This window comes from Trematomus bernacchii, unplaced genomic scaffold (assembly GCF_902827165.1).
Source record: "Trematomus bernacchii unplaced genomic scaffold, fTreBer1.1, whole genome shotgun sequence".
In the NCBI taxonomy this organism is placed as follows: domain Eukaryota; kingdom Metazoa; phylum Chordata; class Actinopteri; order Perciformes; family Nototheniidae; genus Trematomus; species Trematomus bernacchii.
In genome coordinates this window covers 4,326,228-4,344,174 of record NW_022987708.1, presented here as the reverse complement: position 1 = coordinate 4,344,174, position 17,947 = coordinate 4,326,228, and the positions used below count along the sequence as shown (strand labels likewise).

General features: G+C 39.9%; 1 protein-coding gene across 4 annotated transcripts in view; it reads right to left on the bottom strand.

Annotated features, from left to right (window-relative positions):
• The window catches only part of evi5b (ecotropic viral integration site 5b), a 42,669-nt gene extending 25,572 nt beyond the window's left edge, over window positions 1–17,097 (bottom strand). For 2 of the 4 annotated variants that reach the window (XM_034140699.1, XM_034140700.1), the window contains exons 1-3: window positions 16,811–17,097; window positions 8,011–8,243; window positions 2,071–2,260 (exon numbers count right to left, since the gene is read on the bottom strand). In XM_034140699.1, coding sequence (XP_033996590.1) covers window positions 2,071–2,260; window positions 8,011–8,243; window positions 16,811–16,894 — 507 coding nt within the window. In that variant the 5' untranslated portion in view covers window positions 16,895–17,097. Of the gene's footprint in view, window positions 1–2,070; window positions 2,261–8,010; window positions 8,244–14,224; window positions 14,456–16,810 lie in introns of those variants that run through there. The other 2 variants (XM_034140702.1, XM_034140701.1) reach the window with 2 other exon arrangements.
• Between the last annotated feature and the right edge of the window lie 850 nt (window positions 17,098–17,947).

Here is a 17,947-nt window from a genome sequence, read left to right as displayed (position 1 = left end):
GAGGCCTCAGCAGTTATGATTAACATCCCTCACCAGCTGCACCCATCTGCTGATTTACTACTTCTGTTAAATTACATAATCGCAATCATGCATGTTCTCGGGTGCTATGCAATACTTCCCTTTTGACAGACAGAGAGTGGGTCAAAAGAAAAAACAGAAACAGTTTCCATGCAGAAAATGTTCCCCTCCTTTTGCATGTGTTTCTTCATCAACAGGTTCTCCGTCTCCACACTAGCAAAGCGCATGTGAACGCATTACAGACAGTCTGACTGCATATGAGAAAGGCGTTTTCATTGGGTGTCAAACACGCAGTTAAGTGTGTCAACATCTAGACTGTGGATCTGCTGCGACAGAATTTCAAATCCGAACAATAATTCTCCCCGTTAGAGAGCAAGAATAATCGGGACAGGTTTGACTTGACCTTGGTGACCTGCGCATCACAAGCAATTCAACCATCAAACTTCTACAGCAGCACCAAGCAAATGCACACCAACTGTCACTGCCATTAGGACTTTTTTTTCTTCCAATTGCCCATTGACAGTCACTTGTGACAGCACAGGACTATCACAAGTCCTCGGAGAGTAACTGTAGAAACAAGCGAGCTAAAATGAGCTTCAAATGTCAAGTACTAAAAAAACACTGAAGTGTCACCTAGAACAAAGATAGCCTTCGAATGTATTTCTGGACCAAGTAAACATTCAAACAGATATGACCAGTGTAGCATTCAGGCCAGCACTTAAAAAGAAGGTTGTAAAACATATGTATCACAAGACTTATAAAGTTTAGGACAATGTTCTTCCAGAAACAGCCTCAGGGAATCTTTTCTCTATTTCTTTTAGACCTGAGGCCTGTACTACGAAGCTGGTTCAACCTAACCTGGATATGTTGGAGTTAGCCGGTTGGCCTAAGCCAAAACATACGCGCTGGCGCTAAGCTGTACTACGACGCTGGATATCAAGTGGATCGCTCAAGCTGCCGTGTCCTATCTAGTTAGGTGCGCGTTCACATGAAAGGGGTGGTATTTGGAGCATTCGACCAATCACAAACATGGACAAGCGTACTGACAGCGCAGCGTCATACTTCCTGAATGAAAAGTCAACTTTAATATTAGTCAAATATGAAGAAGTTAAACTTTAAACATCCATGACTTAAACACTTTATCCAGGATAAAAGCCACATAGCTGCACCTGCAAGGTGAATACAGCTGGTAAAAGAAAAAGTGTTTGAATGCGTACATTAACAGGTTTATGATATCACTGCCCCGTCTAAGACACGATCTGACTTTAATTACATTTGACTCGAGTGTTTCGTCAACTTAATGTGTTGCTTCAAATAATACTTCTGCATACAGTAAGTGACACTGTGAGTGTTGCACGGCCAGATACGGCTCAAGAAGCTGACTCAAATAAGGAAATATACGATACATTATGATGTGATATGATATGAATGATAATGGGACACATCGACGTCTGCACTCACAGTGCCGCGGACTGTACTTAATGTTACTCTGATCCGGTTACTTATGTCGTGGCAGATATTTAAGTAAGCTTTCTTAACGCTAATATTATAATAGTCAGATTGCTCTGAAGATGGGAGGGGATATTCTATTCATTTTCACGGCTGTCTTTCCTGCAACGGCAGTTTTTCTGTATTTCCTCTATCCTGTAATATGAATTGATCGCTTTAAACTCCGCACACGGAGCTCTGATTGGTCAGCAGGCGGTGCTTTCACTGAGTTGATCTCTTAGCCTGCCACCTAACCTGCTCCGGAGCAGGTTTGCCGCTCAGCATAAGTTACCATGGAAATCTAGCCTGCTAAAAAGAGAACCAGCGTCGTAGGACCGGAAAGCCCGAGATTTCCCTGAATTTAGCCGGCTAAGCGAAAATCCAGCTTCGTAGTAGAGGCCTCAGGACTATGTTTATTTCAGTCAAATGCATTCATTTTTGTTACTATCATTTATTAAATGACTGCCTTATCCTTGTTTTCCGCAGATGGCTGGAACAGCTTTAAGCTCTTAATGCTATAAGCAGGGCTGCACAGACTCTGCGGTCGCCTCACACCGGTCTCACCTTAAGCATCTTCTCCTTCTTCTTGCGCACCTCCTCCCACTCGTTGACGATTCGTCCCCACATGATCCACGTGTCCTCCTCCAGGTGGGAGAGGTTGGAGGAGGCGGAGGAGCTGGACACCAGCGAGGAGCCGCTGTTCCTCCTGGAGCCGTTCATGGAGCGCAGAGACTTGCTGTCTGTCTCCAGCAGCCTGCAGGGAAGGGACGAGGGACTGTTATCACTGTGCAGAGCCAACAACATCTCCTCATCAATAAGTCCACAAGCAAGGCATGTTTGTTTCAAGCATTTATCAGAATCTATGTCTCTTCTTTAAAGACACAAATCACAGATACAACATCATTATTTTTTAATGGAACTATCTTGACGTGAATGTCTTGCCTTTCCTTGAGTAACACATTCTGGCTTCTTATACAAAGTGTAGGTTGTTTAAGTACTACATGATACCAACTTCATGTGATGCTGTATTATTGTCCCTATTGGTATTTTGAAATGTCAGTGTTAGTATACATTTAATTGAAATGTAACATACGCAAGAACAACATTCTGAAAATCAGTATGTCAAAAATATAAGTGGGAAAAAAGTTTGATAAAATAATGTTGTAGTCACATTTACTGGAAATTAAGTTATAAGTCTAGTGGCAGACTAACTGGAAAAATAGTCGTTGCCCAATGAACTTTTAATAACAAAACAATTTGAGAAATTTGTATAAATTCACTTTAAAGGCTGGAAGTAAGATATGTTTACAGGCAATCCTATGTTTAAACTTAACAGTTGCAAACAGTCAAACCTGTAAAGAAGAATTACAGTTTGTCTGGAATCTGAATCTGTGTCCGGGAGAAAAAAAGACATCCAGATAACTTGTTCAAAGCATGTTTGACCTCCAAACAAAAGCAAGTAGAACTGATTGCATTGCTTTACCCTCACTTGACCTTAACCAACTAAAAGGCAAAATGCAAAAACCGACAACTCGGACCATTTTCAAGCTGTTTTTGCCGCAAACACAATCCACAACAAATCAAATCAAAGTCGCCCACTATTTTAGGTGGTGCTAAAATGACGAGATCTTATTTCAAAACTTTGCACTGATGTACTAAGCTTTGTGATCATTAGCCAATGCATTACTTTACACATGAATAGTCTGCAGACAACTATTTCCCCTCTCAAGATGTGTCAAATCTTAAATGTCAGATCTGATTAAAGAATTGCTCAGACACAGAATAAATGACACCATTAGTGAAAAGACTATAAAACAGCTTGACCAATTAGATAGCTTGTATTTAATATGAGTCACAATGTGATTATAAACAACAGGAGTTTAAGTAAATTAATGTAAACCGAGAAAATCCTCTTAAATTTAAATCTCAGTTACTAGCAGGGTGATACTGATATGTATGGAACAATTCATGACTTTACCAAAAGCGATATAAAACACTTAAAGGAAGAGTGTTGGCACTGGCAGCAACTTTGAGTGTCTGAAATAACTACTACAGGTCTGATGTAAAAGCTACAATGAATATTGAAGGTCTTGTAAACACTCAAAGTCTGCATTTGAAGTGCATTGTGGGGGACGAACAGCTCAACCAATGTGTTTCTCAGCAGGTCATTCTGTATCACTCTTATCAGTTTGTCACTGGAATTACTGACGGAGTGACCCAATCAAGGATCAGTGTGCAGAGACAAGAGGCTGCGGCTCCCGACCAGTGAGACACACAAAGGCTCAGACACCTGATCTCGGAAAAAGGCCTGGGCCTGTGCCGGAGCACCGTGATGTCAGCGAGGGTGCTCCCAGAAAGGCTAGGGTTACAGCCAAATGTGGGTGGTGTGGAGGAGGGAGTGAAATGGAGGCCAAGAAAGACCGGCCTGCAACAGAGCTGCTTCACTTCTATTCAGCTCTGACGTAAAGCGATTCAAAAGTAACATCATACAGAGAGAATTTGGTAGGAGTTTCCACTTTTTTGAAGCATTTCAGTTATTTGGTCACAAATGGTCAAGCACACTGCACTAACAGGCTGTGTTACCGTGGACCTGAACATAGCGAGGCCTCTGCTAATAATTCACCAGTAGTCAAACACAAGTTCCAAGCCTCAGAAATATGAAAACTAAAAACTGAAGAGAATTAGCTATAGTATAGCAATGTTTGCAGTGATTAAAAAGGTACGTTTGAATACAATTCTGAGCTACACGCCACACAATTAAAATTAAAAGGGAAGGGTGTAACAATCTCATCATGACTTCCTTTTGCAGTTCACAACAGCAAGAGAACAAGCCTATAACTGATCAAAAGAAACCTTACCAAGACAAACTCATGATGTATTCCTCATATTTCTGGTTTTTAGGAATTGTGGAGCAGTAACGGCATGTCCGATATTTGTAGCAGTCAGCCGGGGACTTCCTCGTCTGTGTGAAACTATTGAATGACCGCTCGTTCCTTTTATCTGCTCTGAAGGGTACAAAGGCCTCACCAAACACACAAACACTTGGTAAGCAAGCGCAGGACTCTTCACAGTGTGTTGCTCACATGCTACAGGTTGGTTGGAGTGGGGCAGCAGAGAAATTGGGTCTTGTGAAAAGGCCCCACTATATGTTGGGTTGGAGGCCAGGGTCAAAGGGCAGATGAACTATGAGCCCTTTGACATTGTGCCTTCTGTTCACCAGATGGAAGTCTCCTCAGAGCTTTATGGAAGGAAGTTAGGGAGAAAATGAAACATTTCCCTGGTTAGTTTTGATCAACACTAATGAGGGAAAGCATCACAAGTGTCACTTGGCATTCTGGGCGTACCTATGAGTCATGACATTCAACAGACATTTGCTTTCTACTTCCCTCTAGTTAACTGTGACACAATCCTGAACTCTGAACTGTTTGCTTGGTTTCCATGCTAACACATTACAACTGACACAACGGAGGAAGAATTGGCAGTAGAAGTATTACCCTTTAACAGCACTTTAAAGAGACCCTTTTATGCTTTTTCCTTTTCTTGTCGTGTGTTCTATAGGATTGTGTGCATGTAAATGGTCTGCAAAGGCTAACATCCCAAAGTTCCCACCAGAGGGAGTTTCTCTCCCACACAACCCCAAGCAGTACGAGAACAATTAAGAGCTTTTTGAACATTAAAGCATGGAGACATGTCATAGTGGAGTAAATACTAATATGAACCTTGAAATTAACGTATTAGGGCCCCTTTAACTTCTGACAACACAGTGAACTGTTTTTCTTTGTAATGGAATGGACTCTTGAGTTTGCACGGCAATAGAATTGTATAGGACAGGGGTTTTCAAAGTGTGGGAAGGTGAGCCTCCCCTCAGAGAACATATGAACAGCCGCGCCCCCCCTCCCAATTATTATTGCTATTATTATTATTATTATTATTGTTGTTATTACATTGCATTTCAAAGAGGTCCAGTAAGAGAACATGTCATTAAATGCTCTGTTTTCGCTGTCTACCTTCCGCCATTTGAAATTATTCCGACTGTTTCTCTCCTCTTGTCTCGTCTCTGTGAGTGTTTGAATCTATTGTGCTGACTCACTGACTGCACCGATTTGATTGGCTGAGTAGCGTCACCTCCTTAAAACATTAAACAATCACTTTTTAAAACCTTTTTATCTTTATGTTTTAAACATATTGTATAAAACTCCTCCACTACTTGGACTATTCCTTGCACCCCTCTAGAATAAGCCCGAATGGTCTCAACCATATTGCATCAGTAATAACGTGCACTTGTTGACTTGTTATAACAAGATCGCAAGGACACTGGTAGCGATCGTACAATTGAGTGTTGTTCAGTTTGTGTGTTGTGGAACATGCGTGTCCGTGCATGAAAATATACCACACACCCAATTACAATAGCATGTTCAATTCACTACCCTGGAAGTTAATAAAGTTGTTAAAGTTGGAACAGCCTGTGGACAGCCGTTCTTCCTTGCATGTCAGTCGCCGACACCTTCTTACAGAGGACAGGCACATCTAGCTGCAGCACGACCCGTATATTTTCGCACGCCGTGTTCTCAACACATATCTTTTAAACATTTTTAACATTTTCAACATCGTGGATACATCCTTATATGCTCCCGGCAACACACTGAACGTCAACTTTATCTCCTTATTACACTCACCCCTACTTTAGTGGGAACAATGAGTCTGCGTCTTTGATGCACACAGGAATAAACGCAGATCATCCTCTGGCTGCAGCCTTGACCGGCACTTCCTTTGATCAGAGTCAATGCGGAAAACCCGCACTCACACAGGTAGGTGGAGGTGAAGGGAGTGAGCACTTTAACAGCCTTTTTGGCGAGGTGGGGGAACTCGGTCTCCACAGACAGGCAAAAGTGTGCAAATGTCACTTTACTCGTCTTTTTCTCGTTATTATTTTTTCTCACGCTGCGCCTCCCCTGAAGCTCTCTGGCGCCCCCCAGGGGAGGCGCGCCTCACACTTTGAAAACCGCTGGTATAGGATATCCCTCCAAATATCCAAATAATGTCTCGTATATTAAAGGAAAATCAGATGTACATTTACAGTTCCTTAAAATCACAATGATAAACAAATTGGCAACTTAAAAATCAATGGGTGGATCCTGCCAGTTTTGGCCCCCATTGCTATTATTTTCACTTCTCTTTCACTCCCTCTCAGTAGCTGCAGGATGTGCATTCTCCCACAAACCTGAACCTTTTCTCCCAGGTTCTGTTAAGCCAGTGGATGAGATCAAATGGGCCAACCATCTCTCACACACGCACTGAGAACATCTTTAAACCAGACAGTCTCTTCCTCCCTGAAATTGCAGTCAGGTCACCAAAGGCCAGGTCAAACAGGGTCACACACCCTTTAATTACAAGTCAGCACAGAACCTGTAAAAACAGGAGACTGGTACATCTTCTCCCAACAGTATTTGACTCTTTATATTCCCCAGCCTGTCACAACATGTTGAACGTCACCTTGCTGTATGTGTAGTTTAGGAGGGGGAAGGTGGGGGGTGCAGAAAGATCCTACAGTTGTCAGAGTGGTGCAGGATCCGATGTGTACAAAGGACAAGGCAAAGACATAACAATAAGGTGGACAAATGTCTGAATACTGACTTGAAATGTTGAATTCAAATGTAATAAAACATATTGTTGAGGTCAATGTGAAAATGACTTTATATGAACGTTATACAACATGTTTTCCTTGTAGTATTTGAACAGCGGTTTTACTTCCTGGGGAAGTTGAACTTGTTTGGACACTTTACAGCTCGATCACATGACTGCATGCTAATCGCTCCCCTGGGGACAGGAACAAGCTTCATGTCACAGCATTTATATCACAGCCCATAACCCATCTCACATTTGATAGAAGATGGTGAGTATCCACTAAACCCCCCTATGTACATTCTTTCTGAGCGTCTACCCTCATGGGCCAGGTCAACCCAGGTCAAATTGTTATGTCCTGTGCCATAAGTGTGCTAAAATCTCACTCACTAACAAAGTAAACAATGTTAAAGTCATGCACTAATGATAACTGATGCTGCTGAGTGGGGATAACGTGTTAAATGTTGATTATATGCTTGAGCAGTTGGATATTTTTATTTTATTTAGTAGCCTAGGTACATATTCTAAATGAACCTACATTTTTCTTATTAATCTTCTGGAATTTACCGTCACAAACAATTAAGTAACGTAATTTAAGTAATTGATTAGGATTGTTGTCTGTCTTTAAGGTGGTATGTAAGAAGACAATTTAGTGAAGGGTAACCTCACACTGTAGTAGTTCAGTGGGTCTGCTAACGAGGGGCCATCTCAAATATTTCAATATATCTATATATTGTGGAAATGGACTTATTGTATGTTTTTAATGTTTAAACATTTTAAAAGATTATGTTGTTGTTGTTGTCTTATCAAGCAGACTGTGCTCTCCATCCATGGGTACCTCTCCATTTGATAGGCAGGAGAAGCTCCAGAGAGACTGCTTACTTGTTCTGCTGCTCCAGCTTGGCGAGCAGCTCCACATCGTCAGGACTGAGCAGCGCGGGTGAGGAGGGGGAGAGGCCGGCTGAGGACAGAGAGGTGGAGGAGGAGGTGGCAGTGGTCTGCAGGGACGTGGGCGTGGCCACCTGGCTAGCCATCTGACTGACCGTGTGGGACACCGAGTTCTTCACCCATGAGAGAGTAGAACTCAGCTTACCAGCAACCGTGTCTGTCGCCACCTGCAGAGGACGGAGAATACCTCTTAATTCAGTGACTAGATCCTAGTAATACAAAAAATACAAATATTCTACACCATCACAGAGCAGTCTAACATGAATTTATTTAAACATAATTCCTGCCAGAAATACATTATCAGTTTTGTAATAGCTGCACCGGTAGCACATAGCAGTATCTGCTAAATCCATACAGCTGCATAGTTTTCATACTTGGCATTAGCAAAAAAACATTAAATTACTTTTTAGTAATTGCTTTAATTGAATGACAATTTGTTCCATTTCAGATGTAAGATGCTATAAGCTGTTTGGTATCCTACATGATGGACACATGTCTTCACCTGCACACTGCAGAAGAAATTGGACTGACAAAACAAGAAGATTTAAAGAAATCACCTTGGACCTTGAGTGAAATTAAAATGTTTGACTTTTTCCTGACAATTTACAGACCAAACAACTAATGGAGAATATAATCAGCCCCTATTCCTGACATTTAAGACAGTCATTAAGTTTGTATATTGTGTTGTATACAACTGACAAATGCAAGAATCATGACTAACAGTAAACGTGGTTGGAGCTCAACAATGGCCAATCTACTGTCCTCAAAGAGAGACTTCAGAAAGGATGTGCCACCTGGTTCACAACCAACAGCCTGACCATTTCATGCAGGAAATCTTCTATACTCATACCTGCTATTCCAAATCATCCACAATCTTTCAGCAGCTAACATACTCCATGAAGAAATCAAGTATGTACTCATCTAGAGATGAGTAATCCACGGAGTCCATGGTAATCCACTCCACAGGTGAACCTTCAACCTATTAAATGACAGACTGTAGTCATATGCTGATCACACTGTCAGGAGGGGTCAAAGTGCTCCACTAAAGATAAGACTTATAAAAGGTCTCCTGCTGAAGTCATGGTAAAACAGGAAGTAGACCTCCACACAAAGCGGAAAAAGGGATTCTGAAATTCCTATCGTACCTGAGTAAAAAGAATGTGCCTTTGGTTTCAACCCAACAGGAAGTCTGGATTCTACCAGGCAGGAAACCAATCATACCATGCATCTTACTCGGTACTAAATGATGAGTCATTTGTCTGCGAGTATCAGGTCTACAGAGGGACAAAGATATAGCAGAGAAGGAGAGGTGAAGGAAAGTTTGTGGTAAATATGGTGAGAGGAATGTGCCATACACTGAAAGTATGATGGCTGAGGTTTGTTACCCTCCTGTGCACACACAGACACTGAGTAGCTTTACTGATACCACACAGCAGAGGTGAAAGGTAGTGCAATATTATAGTTGATTCACTTTAAATAAACTATTACTTAAAAATAAAGCAATACTATTTTTGTTTACACTGAATATATTCGGATATAAAGATTCCTATTTTGTATGGACATGCTTTTATTTTGAAGGAGAGTTAGCGCTGTTGACAGGAAGTTGTTGTTGCTATGGAAACAACGTGACGGAGATTAACGGAGAAAAGTCATATCTACATATAAAGACGGAGAAAGTAAACGAGAAGGTTTATGGTTAAGTGTTAGCACCCCCCGAAGAGGCACAAGCTCTTATGTTGATATTGGAGATTTCAATAAATTAAAAAAAAAAAAATATTCGGGTAGGCTACAGCCCTAGAGTGACATCACTATTGCGAACACAACAAAAACAAAGAAAGCTCTTTAAATGTTCATTTGTTTTATCAAGTAAAACACATTAAAAAAAACTTGTTTTGCAAACTCCAAGTGAATATCTCCTCTGAAAAAGAGAAATCGTCCACAAAGGCAACAACATGTTGCTCTTTGGTCAGTGTACTGCGCTTGTCTTCTTCTTCTCTGTGTTTATTGACAGATCCGCAAACCAACTGTAAAGTTGCTAATCCACAATTGCTGTTAGAAGCTGCACTTGTTAAGCCAACAAAAGCTATTTGGCTTTGTATTATTTTCCAATAATATATTGGCTATAGATTGTTAGTGTAATACATTATAATATAAGTTTCCCCTTATGATGATTTATCAACCCAATATATATATTGTGCATCTCTAATTATGAATACACTGCATGGCAAATATACATGTAGTAAAAACATTTGAATATATGCATCATAAAAGCCTCTGTATGTAACATTACACATTCTACCACATGGAAACAGGAAGTGGGGGTACACCACATTGTTACTGTTTTCATAGTAACACCCTGTTCCAGAGCTTTCACTGTGGGGGGGGGGGCGTATTTACTGACCTTCAATCAACAATACGACAGAACAGCTAAACTAACAGATCCACATCCTGTAGATCCTCCTGGGCGGCTGCCAGAGCAACAAAGGTCTGCAGAACAGGTGCACGAGTGTACATGCAGATAGATGTGAAAATAAGAACCCCTTACCTCATTTCAATGATTTGTATTACAAGACTTATCAATAATGAAGGAAGAAATAGGACAATACAAATCTCCAGATAGGATTTCTTGACAGTTTCAGTTTGACTTCCTAATACGTTGTGGATCACCGTGTTATACATATAATTAAACAATCTAAAAAAAGATTTGTCCATATTACAGACGACATCTGTTTATATATATCTCTGGTAACGTGAGGAAAAAACAAGATTTGATTTGTCTCCCATACGACCCAGCACACTTATTTGGCACATCAACAATGATGATTCTGAAAATGCAAGTTGCATTTACCCACATGACTGTAATTAAAAATGATAACAGGATCCACAGCAGTAACAGACGTATGTCGCTTCTGCACGAAGACAGATTATCAGCGGGTGTGTGCAGTGCAAACTGGCTCAGATGTTGATCAGCACATACTGTACCACTTCAACAGCAGAAAACTAAACTATAGACCACTTCAATAGTTCATTTCATTTGCTTATATCACAGAAGAGTGTGACTTCATTAACAAGTACTAAATAACTAAAGAAGGAAATGTTATCTTCCTTAAAGTCACGCTGATCCAGTTACAGATCATTTATGAAATCATTCAATCTTAAATGAATATAAAAAATGAACTACATATTCTTTGTGAAAATAATCAGTAATGTGCAAACAATAGAAAAACAGTTGGTGCATAAAAAGATTCCTCTCTTTACCCAGCTCTGCTCTGCACCACTGAGCCAGCCAGCATTGTATCTGTAATGTGTCTCTGTCTGAAAGCACTGGGGAAATGGAAGGGCAGGAGGTTTCTTCACAGAATGACCCCCAATGTGGGCTGCCATGCAGAACTAACAGGGGAGAGAAAAGAGGACCCTCCCTGAGGACTAAACACCATGCAGAACCCAGCAGAGGTAAGGCCTCCACCTTGCCTTATTTATGCGTGCACTTTTCAGTCTGATCAATGATGAACCTAATTAACCTTATTTGTTGATTTCCTGAAGAAAAACAACACTGTGTCTTACTGTAGTTTTTAGCAGACAAGAAAAACCTGAGGGAAGCAAAGTATGAGCAGATCCAAATCTGTCAGGGCAGGGAAGGCTAGGATTTGAGGGATGTGTCTATGTCCAGGTGGTTTTAGAAAACATTCCTTCTATCAAGTCCAGCCAACTGAAGCAAGGTTTCCCTATAAATTGTGGATACAGAGATTTTTTTTCTGCTTTTGTTTGCCAAAGAACTCAAAGGGGCCCTGAGATGCAGTGTGCATAGCTAATGGAACCCACAGCGAGGCAAGAAGAAAGCCTCAGCGATACAGTTTCGAGACAATTGGGGAACTGAAAAAGACCAAAGGCAGAAGCATTTTCTTCCTTATTCAAAATGCACAGCAGCACCTCACATATATCTCAAAGTGCAGAACCAAGCAAAAACATGTGAATCAACTTTTAAGCCAGGACACATGTAGAAGTCTAAAAGTTGTTAATAACAATCATGCAATAATTAATGTTCTCACTTTTACTTCTCTTTCATCACGTGCCATTTCTAGACGATGAATAAGCACACACATGTCTGTCCCAGCTGGAAAGAGCATGACTATCTTCAGGGAAACATGCTGTCCACTTGCTGAGTGTGAGGGAATTAAAACACAGGCCTGACTGTCCTACAATGACACACTCACTTGGGTAGAAAGGCCTTTCACTCCACATACCGGGAAAAGCTCACTTTTTCCAAGTGTACAATCAGCATTTCAATGGTCTTTCTAAAGGCTATTCTTAATTACGCTGTCACATAGTGAGGGCTACAACCACTCGCTTTTATTTTACAAGTTGCCTGCAAAACTTGCACTGCAAAAAAGTAGCCTTAAAGTAATGGGTTGTGAATTGTATTTTTTAATCAATAACACATAAATGTCAGCATTTGCTAGTGTGTTTTGTTGGAGGGAAAGCTATGGTAACACCAACTACTTATCATTGTGTGAAGCTGTGTGTGTTATCTCCATTGTCTAAACCAGAGACATATGTTCTTCAACTGACTCCTTCTATCTCTTAGCAGTATGCCCATAAGTGGTAGTACTAAAAAAGCTCACTTATTTGACTTGTTCTCAGTCAATTTGACAGGTATTACGACAGCTTCTCAAAGTGTTTCTTATTTATTTATTGTTCCATTCTGAAACTATTTGTGAATAATAAAAAATATGTATACTGCTGAAAAGTACATCATCTGTCCTGTTATTTGTCCCAAAAGATGCATTATAACTCCCTTGGGTCATGCATGCCAATCCTGAGGTTCTGGAGGTTTCCGTTTTAACTGCATAGACATCTCTAGTCTTACAGGTTTGGAATTGACACCTTGAAAAGTGAGGATAATAAAGAAGCATCTGGGTATGTCCCACCAGGAAACTCCCTTTAAACCCATACAAAACCCTGCTAATTGAATCACTATCAATTCTGAGAACAGAAATGCATTGAACTAAATGCATCCAGGTTTGAATGCAGTTGCACACGTGTGGTGAAACAGAATGCCTTCAAATGATGAGCTAGCACTTTACTTGAGAATATCTGTTTGGCAAGACTGTGAAATGTTCTACTTGATTGCTTAATAGACATTGGACATAAGTCACAGCACAATAAGGTTCTACACTTCTCACTCAGCCCATTAAACATTAGGATTTGTTTTAAGACAGCCATTTAGCAAAAACATCAAATGTATTACTCAATTGTGGTTGCTGTTTGTTTTTGCTCCGATACCACATCCAATGTTCCCCATTGGATGGCCCAAATGCTGTGAGTTACAGTAGTACAGTCATGATCATCAAGAAACACTATTCCATAACATCATCGGCCAACACTGAGCGTTCCATGTTCTCTCTTTAACTCCTTATCCATCTCGCTTATATTTGTCAGACCTGCCGCTGTTTACTGTCATTATTTATGACAGTCGAGAAATAAGTACTTTCTGCAGTTTTAAGAGTTATATTGCGGGGTTACTGTACACAAAGCCGCGTTGTTGTTGTCACTTGTAAGTAACTTTCCCGAAGTTGGAGTTCAATATATCCTTGGCTTGAATACAGCCCATGCCACTGCTGAGAGGTTTAAATGCTTAACATCATGCTAGCACCTATGAAAAACATGTTTAGTTTACAGCAGACAGGGCCGATGCATTAGAGAAGTCTCTGCTCCTTATTTGGCTCGCTGGTGTTGTGAGCTGAAATGGAGATCTAGCATCAAATGCAACAGTATACTGTCCTCTTCCAGAAGGCTCTAACGTCGGCTAGCTCGACGAGGGTAAGAGTAGGATTACAAAGTTACATCGATAGAGTCATTTGACATCGCCAAGCAGGAGAACCAGGCGATAGCTGGAGCCCGGAGCCATCCAATTAACTAGTTGTACAACACATAGCTAAGCTTTCAATGACAGAACTGACAACCAGTGTAAACAAGCTGATATTCCGAGAAAACAAATTCAAAAGTTACGTTTTGAAATAGTCTTCTTTATAAATGAAATGTCATGCCATACACTTGGACTGATACAGAGATAACTTCGCTTCGTTTTATGAGTAAGTGGTTATTCCAGTACTTAGTCATAGCCCGAGAAAACAAGAACAACCTTTACCTTGAAATGTTTTTCACCAGCCGCACCAACTGTCCTCTGCTTCCCATGCACAAACGTATAGTCCCACTTTTAAAAGAAAAAGACCGGCTTTCTAACACTTTATCGGAATACATTAGCTATATTTTCCCAAGTTAGCATAGCTAGGTTTTTCTACTAGAAAGCTAGCCAGTGTTGGGTTAGCTAGCTAGTTCCCATTGACTCTCCGGTCCAGCCCATGCAGCGTATAATACGTGTACACAGTCTGCAGAGCAGACAGACGGCGGTGGCCTACCAAATGTTTACATCGCACTGCGCAAGCGCTTACTGCTCAAACCTGACAAAACATTGCCACCAAGTGTTCACGATACCAACTGCACTTCAAAACGTGTTACTACTTCTTCTTCTTCTTCTTCTTCTTTGGTGTTTATTGGCGGTTGGCAAACCAACTTGTAGGTGCATTACCGCCACCAACTGGACTGGAGTGTGGACAAGAGACTATGTAGAAAACAATAACCAAAATAAATAAAATAAAATAAAGAACCAAAACTCTAGATTATTTTAAATTGATCAATTTCTCTTAGAAACGTAATAATCTCACAATACATATTGCCTGATGTTTTCCCTAACAGCCCTGATAGCGACAAGTCATGGAATGTTGCTTTCTTCAGTGTCTGGAAAAGCACATTTCTCTGAGTAGCCTACTATATTTCCTGCAAAGCAGTAAAACATGCTCAACAGTTTCTGGCTGGCTACAGTGTATACACTTTCCAGTTGGATGCTTTCCTATTATACCTAATGTATGATTGAGACCTGTATGACCTATTCTCATCCGAGAAATGACATTTTCCTCCCTTCTTTTAAACCCCACCTTCCTTCCATCCCCCACATACCTTTGCATTTTATAAAGATGTCTTCCTGTATCACTAAGGTCCCAATGTTCTTGCCATGTTGTTTGTGCATATTTCTGTATGAATGTTTTAACCTCCGCTTTGCTAAGTGGAACTTCTATGTCTATGTTCATAATTCTGAGTGTTTGTTTGGCCAGAATATCCACCTGTTCATTACCCTCCACACCAACATGAGCAGGAACCCAGATGAAACGAGTTGCTATGCCTTTGATTTGCATTTTATATAAAAGAGGAAATATTTATTTTATTATGGTGTTACTACTTATTTCCATTCCATGTGTAAGAGGAGTTATAGTTTAAACAAAAAGAGGTGTTTGGGATTGGGTCAGGGGTGGAAGCAGAGACAGAATATCCTTAAGTAAAATTATTATTCTGCTGAGGATTTTCCCCATTATTTTAGTGATGTATTGGTTTAGTGTTTTAGTGTTTAGTGATAAACGTAAGAAATGCTGTCATAATTACCCAAAGACCAAAGTGACACTTTCTCAATGTTTGTTTTGTCTAATTAATAGTAATGCATTACAATTATTAACGTTATTATATTATTATTATAATAGCTAAACAGCTAATATGTTCTCTTGCTGAGATAGAACCATGGAATGCACGCACACACGCACGCACGCACGCACGCACGCACGCACGCACGCACGCACACACACACACACACACACACACACACACACACACACACACACACACACACAGTATTGTATTATGGTATGAGAGAGGTTCCAGGTTGAATTGAGGCGAATATTTGTAATGTTCAGGTTGTTGTGTTTAATATTCATGAGAATATTTGTCATTGTTCAAATGATAATAAACAAACATATAAAGCATATCTGTCCACTCATATGTTGATAAGAGTATTAAAAACTTGAAAAATATCCCTCTAAGGTACATTTAGAACAGATAAAAAATGTGCGATTAATTTGCGATTAATCGCGATTAACTATGGACAATCATGCGATTAATCGCGATTAAATATTTTAATCGACTGACAGCCCTAATATATATATATATTTAAGAAGTATAAGACAAGCACAAGTTTCAGGTAAGTTTCAGGTTTTTTTGATTAAAAAAACATTACCAGATGAATGAATCTATGGTAGATGGAATGATATATACTTTTCAATATCATGTGCAATATGACTTTCAATATAATGTGCAATAATACCTTTCAGTATCATGTGCAATACTACTTTTTTCTCACTATTAAATGTTATGTCCAATACAACTTTCCTATTATAGTTTGCTTATTAAAATAATCTTACTTTTTCTGCTATTCTGTTAGTCACTGATGTCAAATAAAGTTGTATCTTATCAGTTAGATGAGAGGTGAGAAAGGACGTTTCATTCTCCCTGTTCACACACACCAGAAATTGACAATAAGTTGACTTTGACTTAGACAAGTTAATGTCCTCAATCTGTTGTGTTTATTCCATAGCCAAACAAAAGATCTGTGGATTAAGACCATTTGTTTCAGAAAGAGAAGCCGAGTAAAGGAAGCATCTTAGCACCCAATACCTGCTAATCGTTTTAACAACACATCTCTGATTACATATAACTGCACTTGAGACATGTACAATCTTGTTTCATCCAGCACATTATTAAGACTTGAGTCAAGGAAAATGTTCTCAGGCTTCCTGTAGCTCTATAGGTGTATCACTTCTTATCTAATATCTGATCTTTAATAACTTACCTCAGGTTCATCGCTGAGAGAAACAATTCTTTCTGGAAGTCTGAACACCGTGGTCTCAGTGCTCGTAGAATCCGAAAATACCATTAATCTATCTAGAAAAACTCCACCTTTACTCTGTGATAAAGGTTAAACTAAAACTTGAAGTATCCAGGCCTTTAATAAAACTATAAACTGGCTTAGAGCTGCTTTGCTCGGTTTGGTAGGTTCACACAGCTGACTTTCACTGAGCGAGAGATATCAACAGAAACTCATGATGAGGTCAACATTGAGGCAAAAGTGTTCTGATGAAAATGTGACGGAGCAGACTGCCTTCATTCACATACCACACAGTCCTAAAACCTACTCTTCAGGTTTCACATAAGGAGCAGTGACGCATATCTTTTGTCGCTTGTTGGACACTCCTCTGTTCATAGAGGTAGCTGAAAAGCAACTGACGTGGTGGGAGACATGGCAACACCATGCCACTGTATGTGACTGTCACAGTGTCACAATAAGCACATCTCAGCCTGCAAGGCGTAAACTAAGCACCTAAAAGGAATCAAATGGACTGAACAAGAATGCAGATAAATGTTAACAGTAAAAGGACAAGTTACTTTTTCCGGACTTATTTCACCTTGATGATTTTTGCTTGCAGTCACACCCATATGCTCATATACATAAACCTTTAATTCCATCAGGTAAGGGCGGGTAGTAACAGATGATATGCAACCTTGATGATGTAATCAGACTACAAAAAATAAGTCACTTTATTTTGCCCAGTTTACACTTCAATTGCGTTATATTGACATTACACCTTTGAGTGTGTCGCTAAAACTTAACAAATGTTTTAATGATAAAACTCCGTTTTAAGATAACCAATGCTCTTATGGATCATGACAAATTAATTTCGTGTATGTTTTTTTAATTATGATTTATGGATGATTAAGTTGTTATTGCTTTTTGGAAATGTGAAACCTGAACATTTTGTGTAAGTGCTCCTCTCGCATCATAAGCAAAGTTCACCGTCACCATATTGTATATTGTAACAATGGAGTTATTATTAGTAGTCCTGATTTGTAAGGGTATTTTAATTTTATACATGAATATGTGTCCCCGGTGTTCCAGGGAACTCACCAAGTGTCAGAAAACACAACCCTC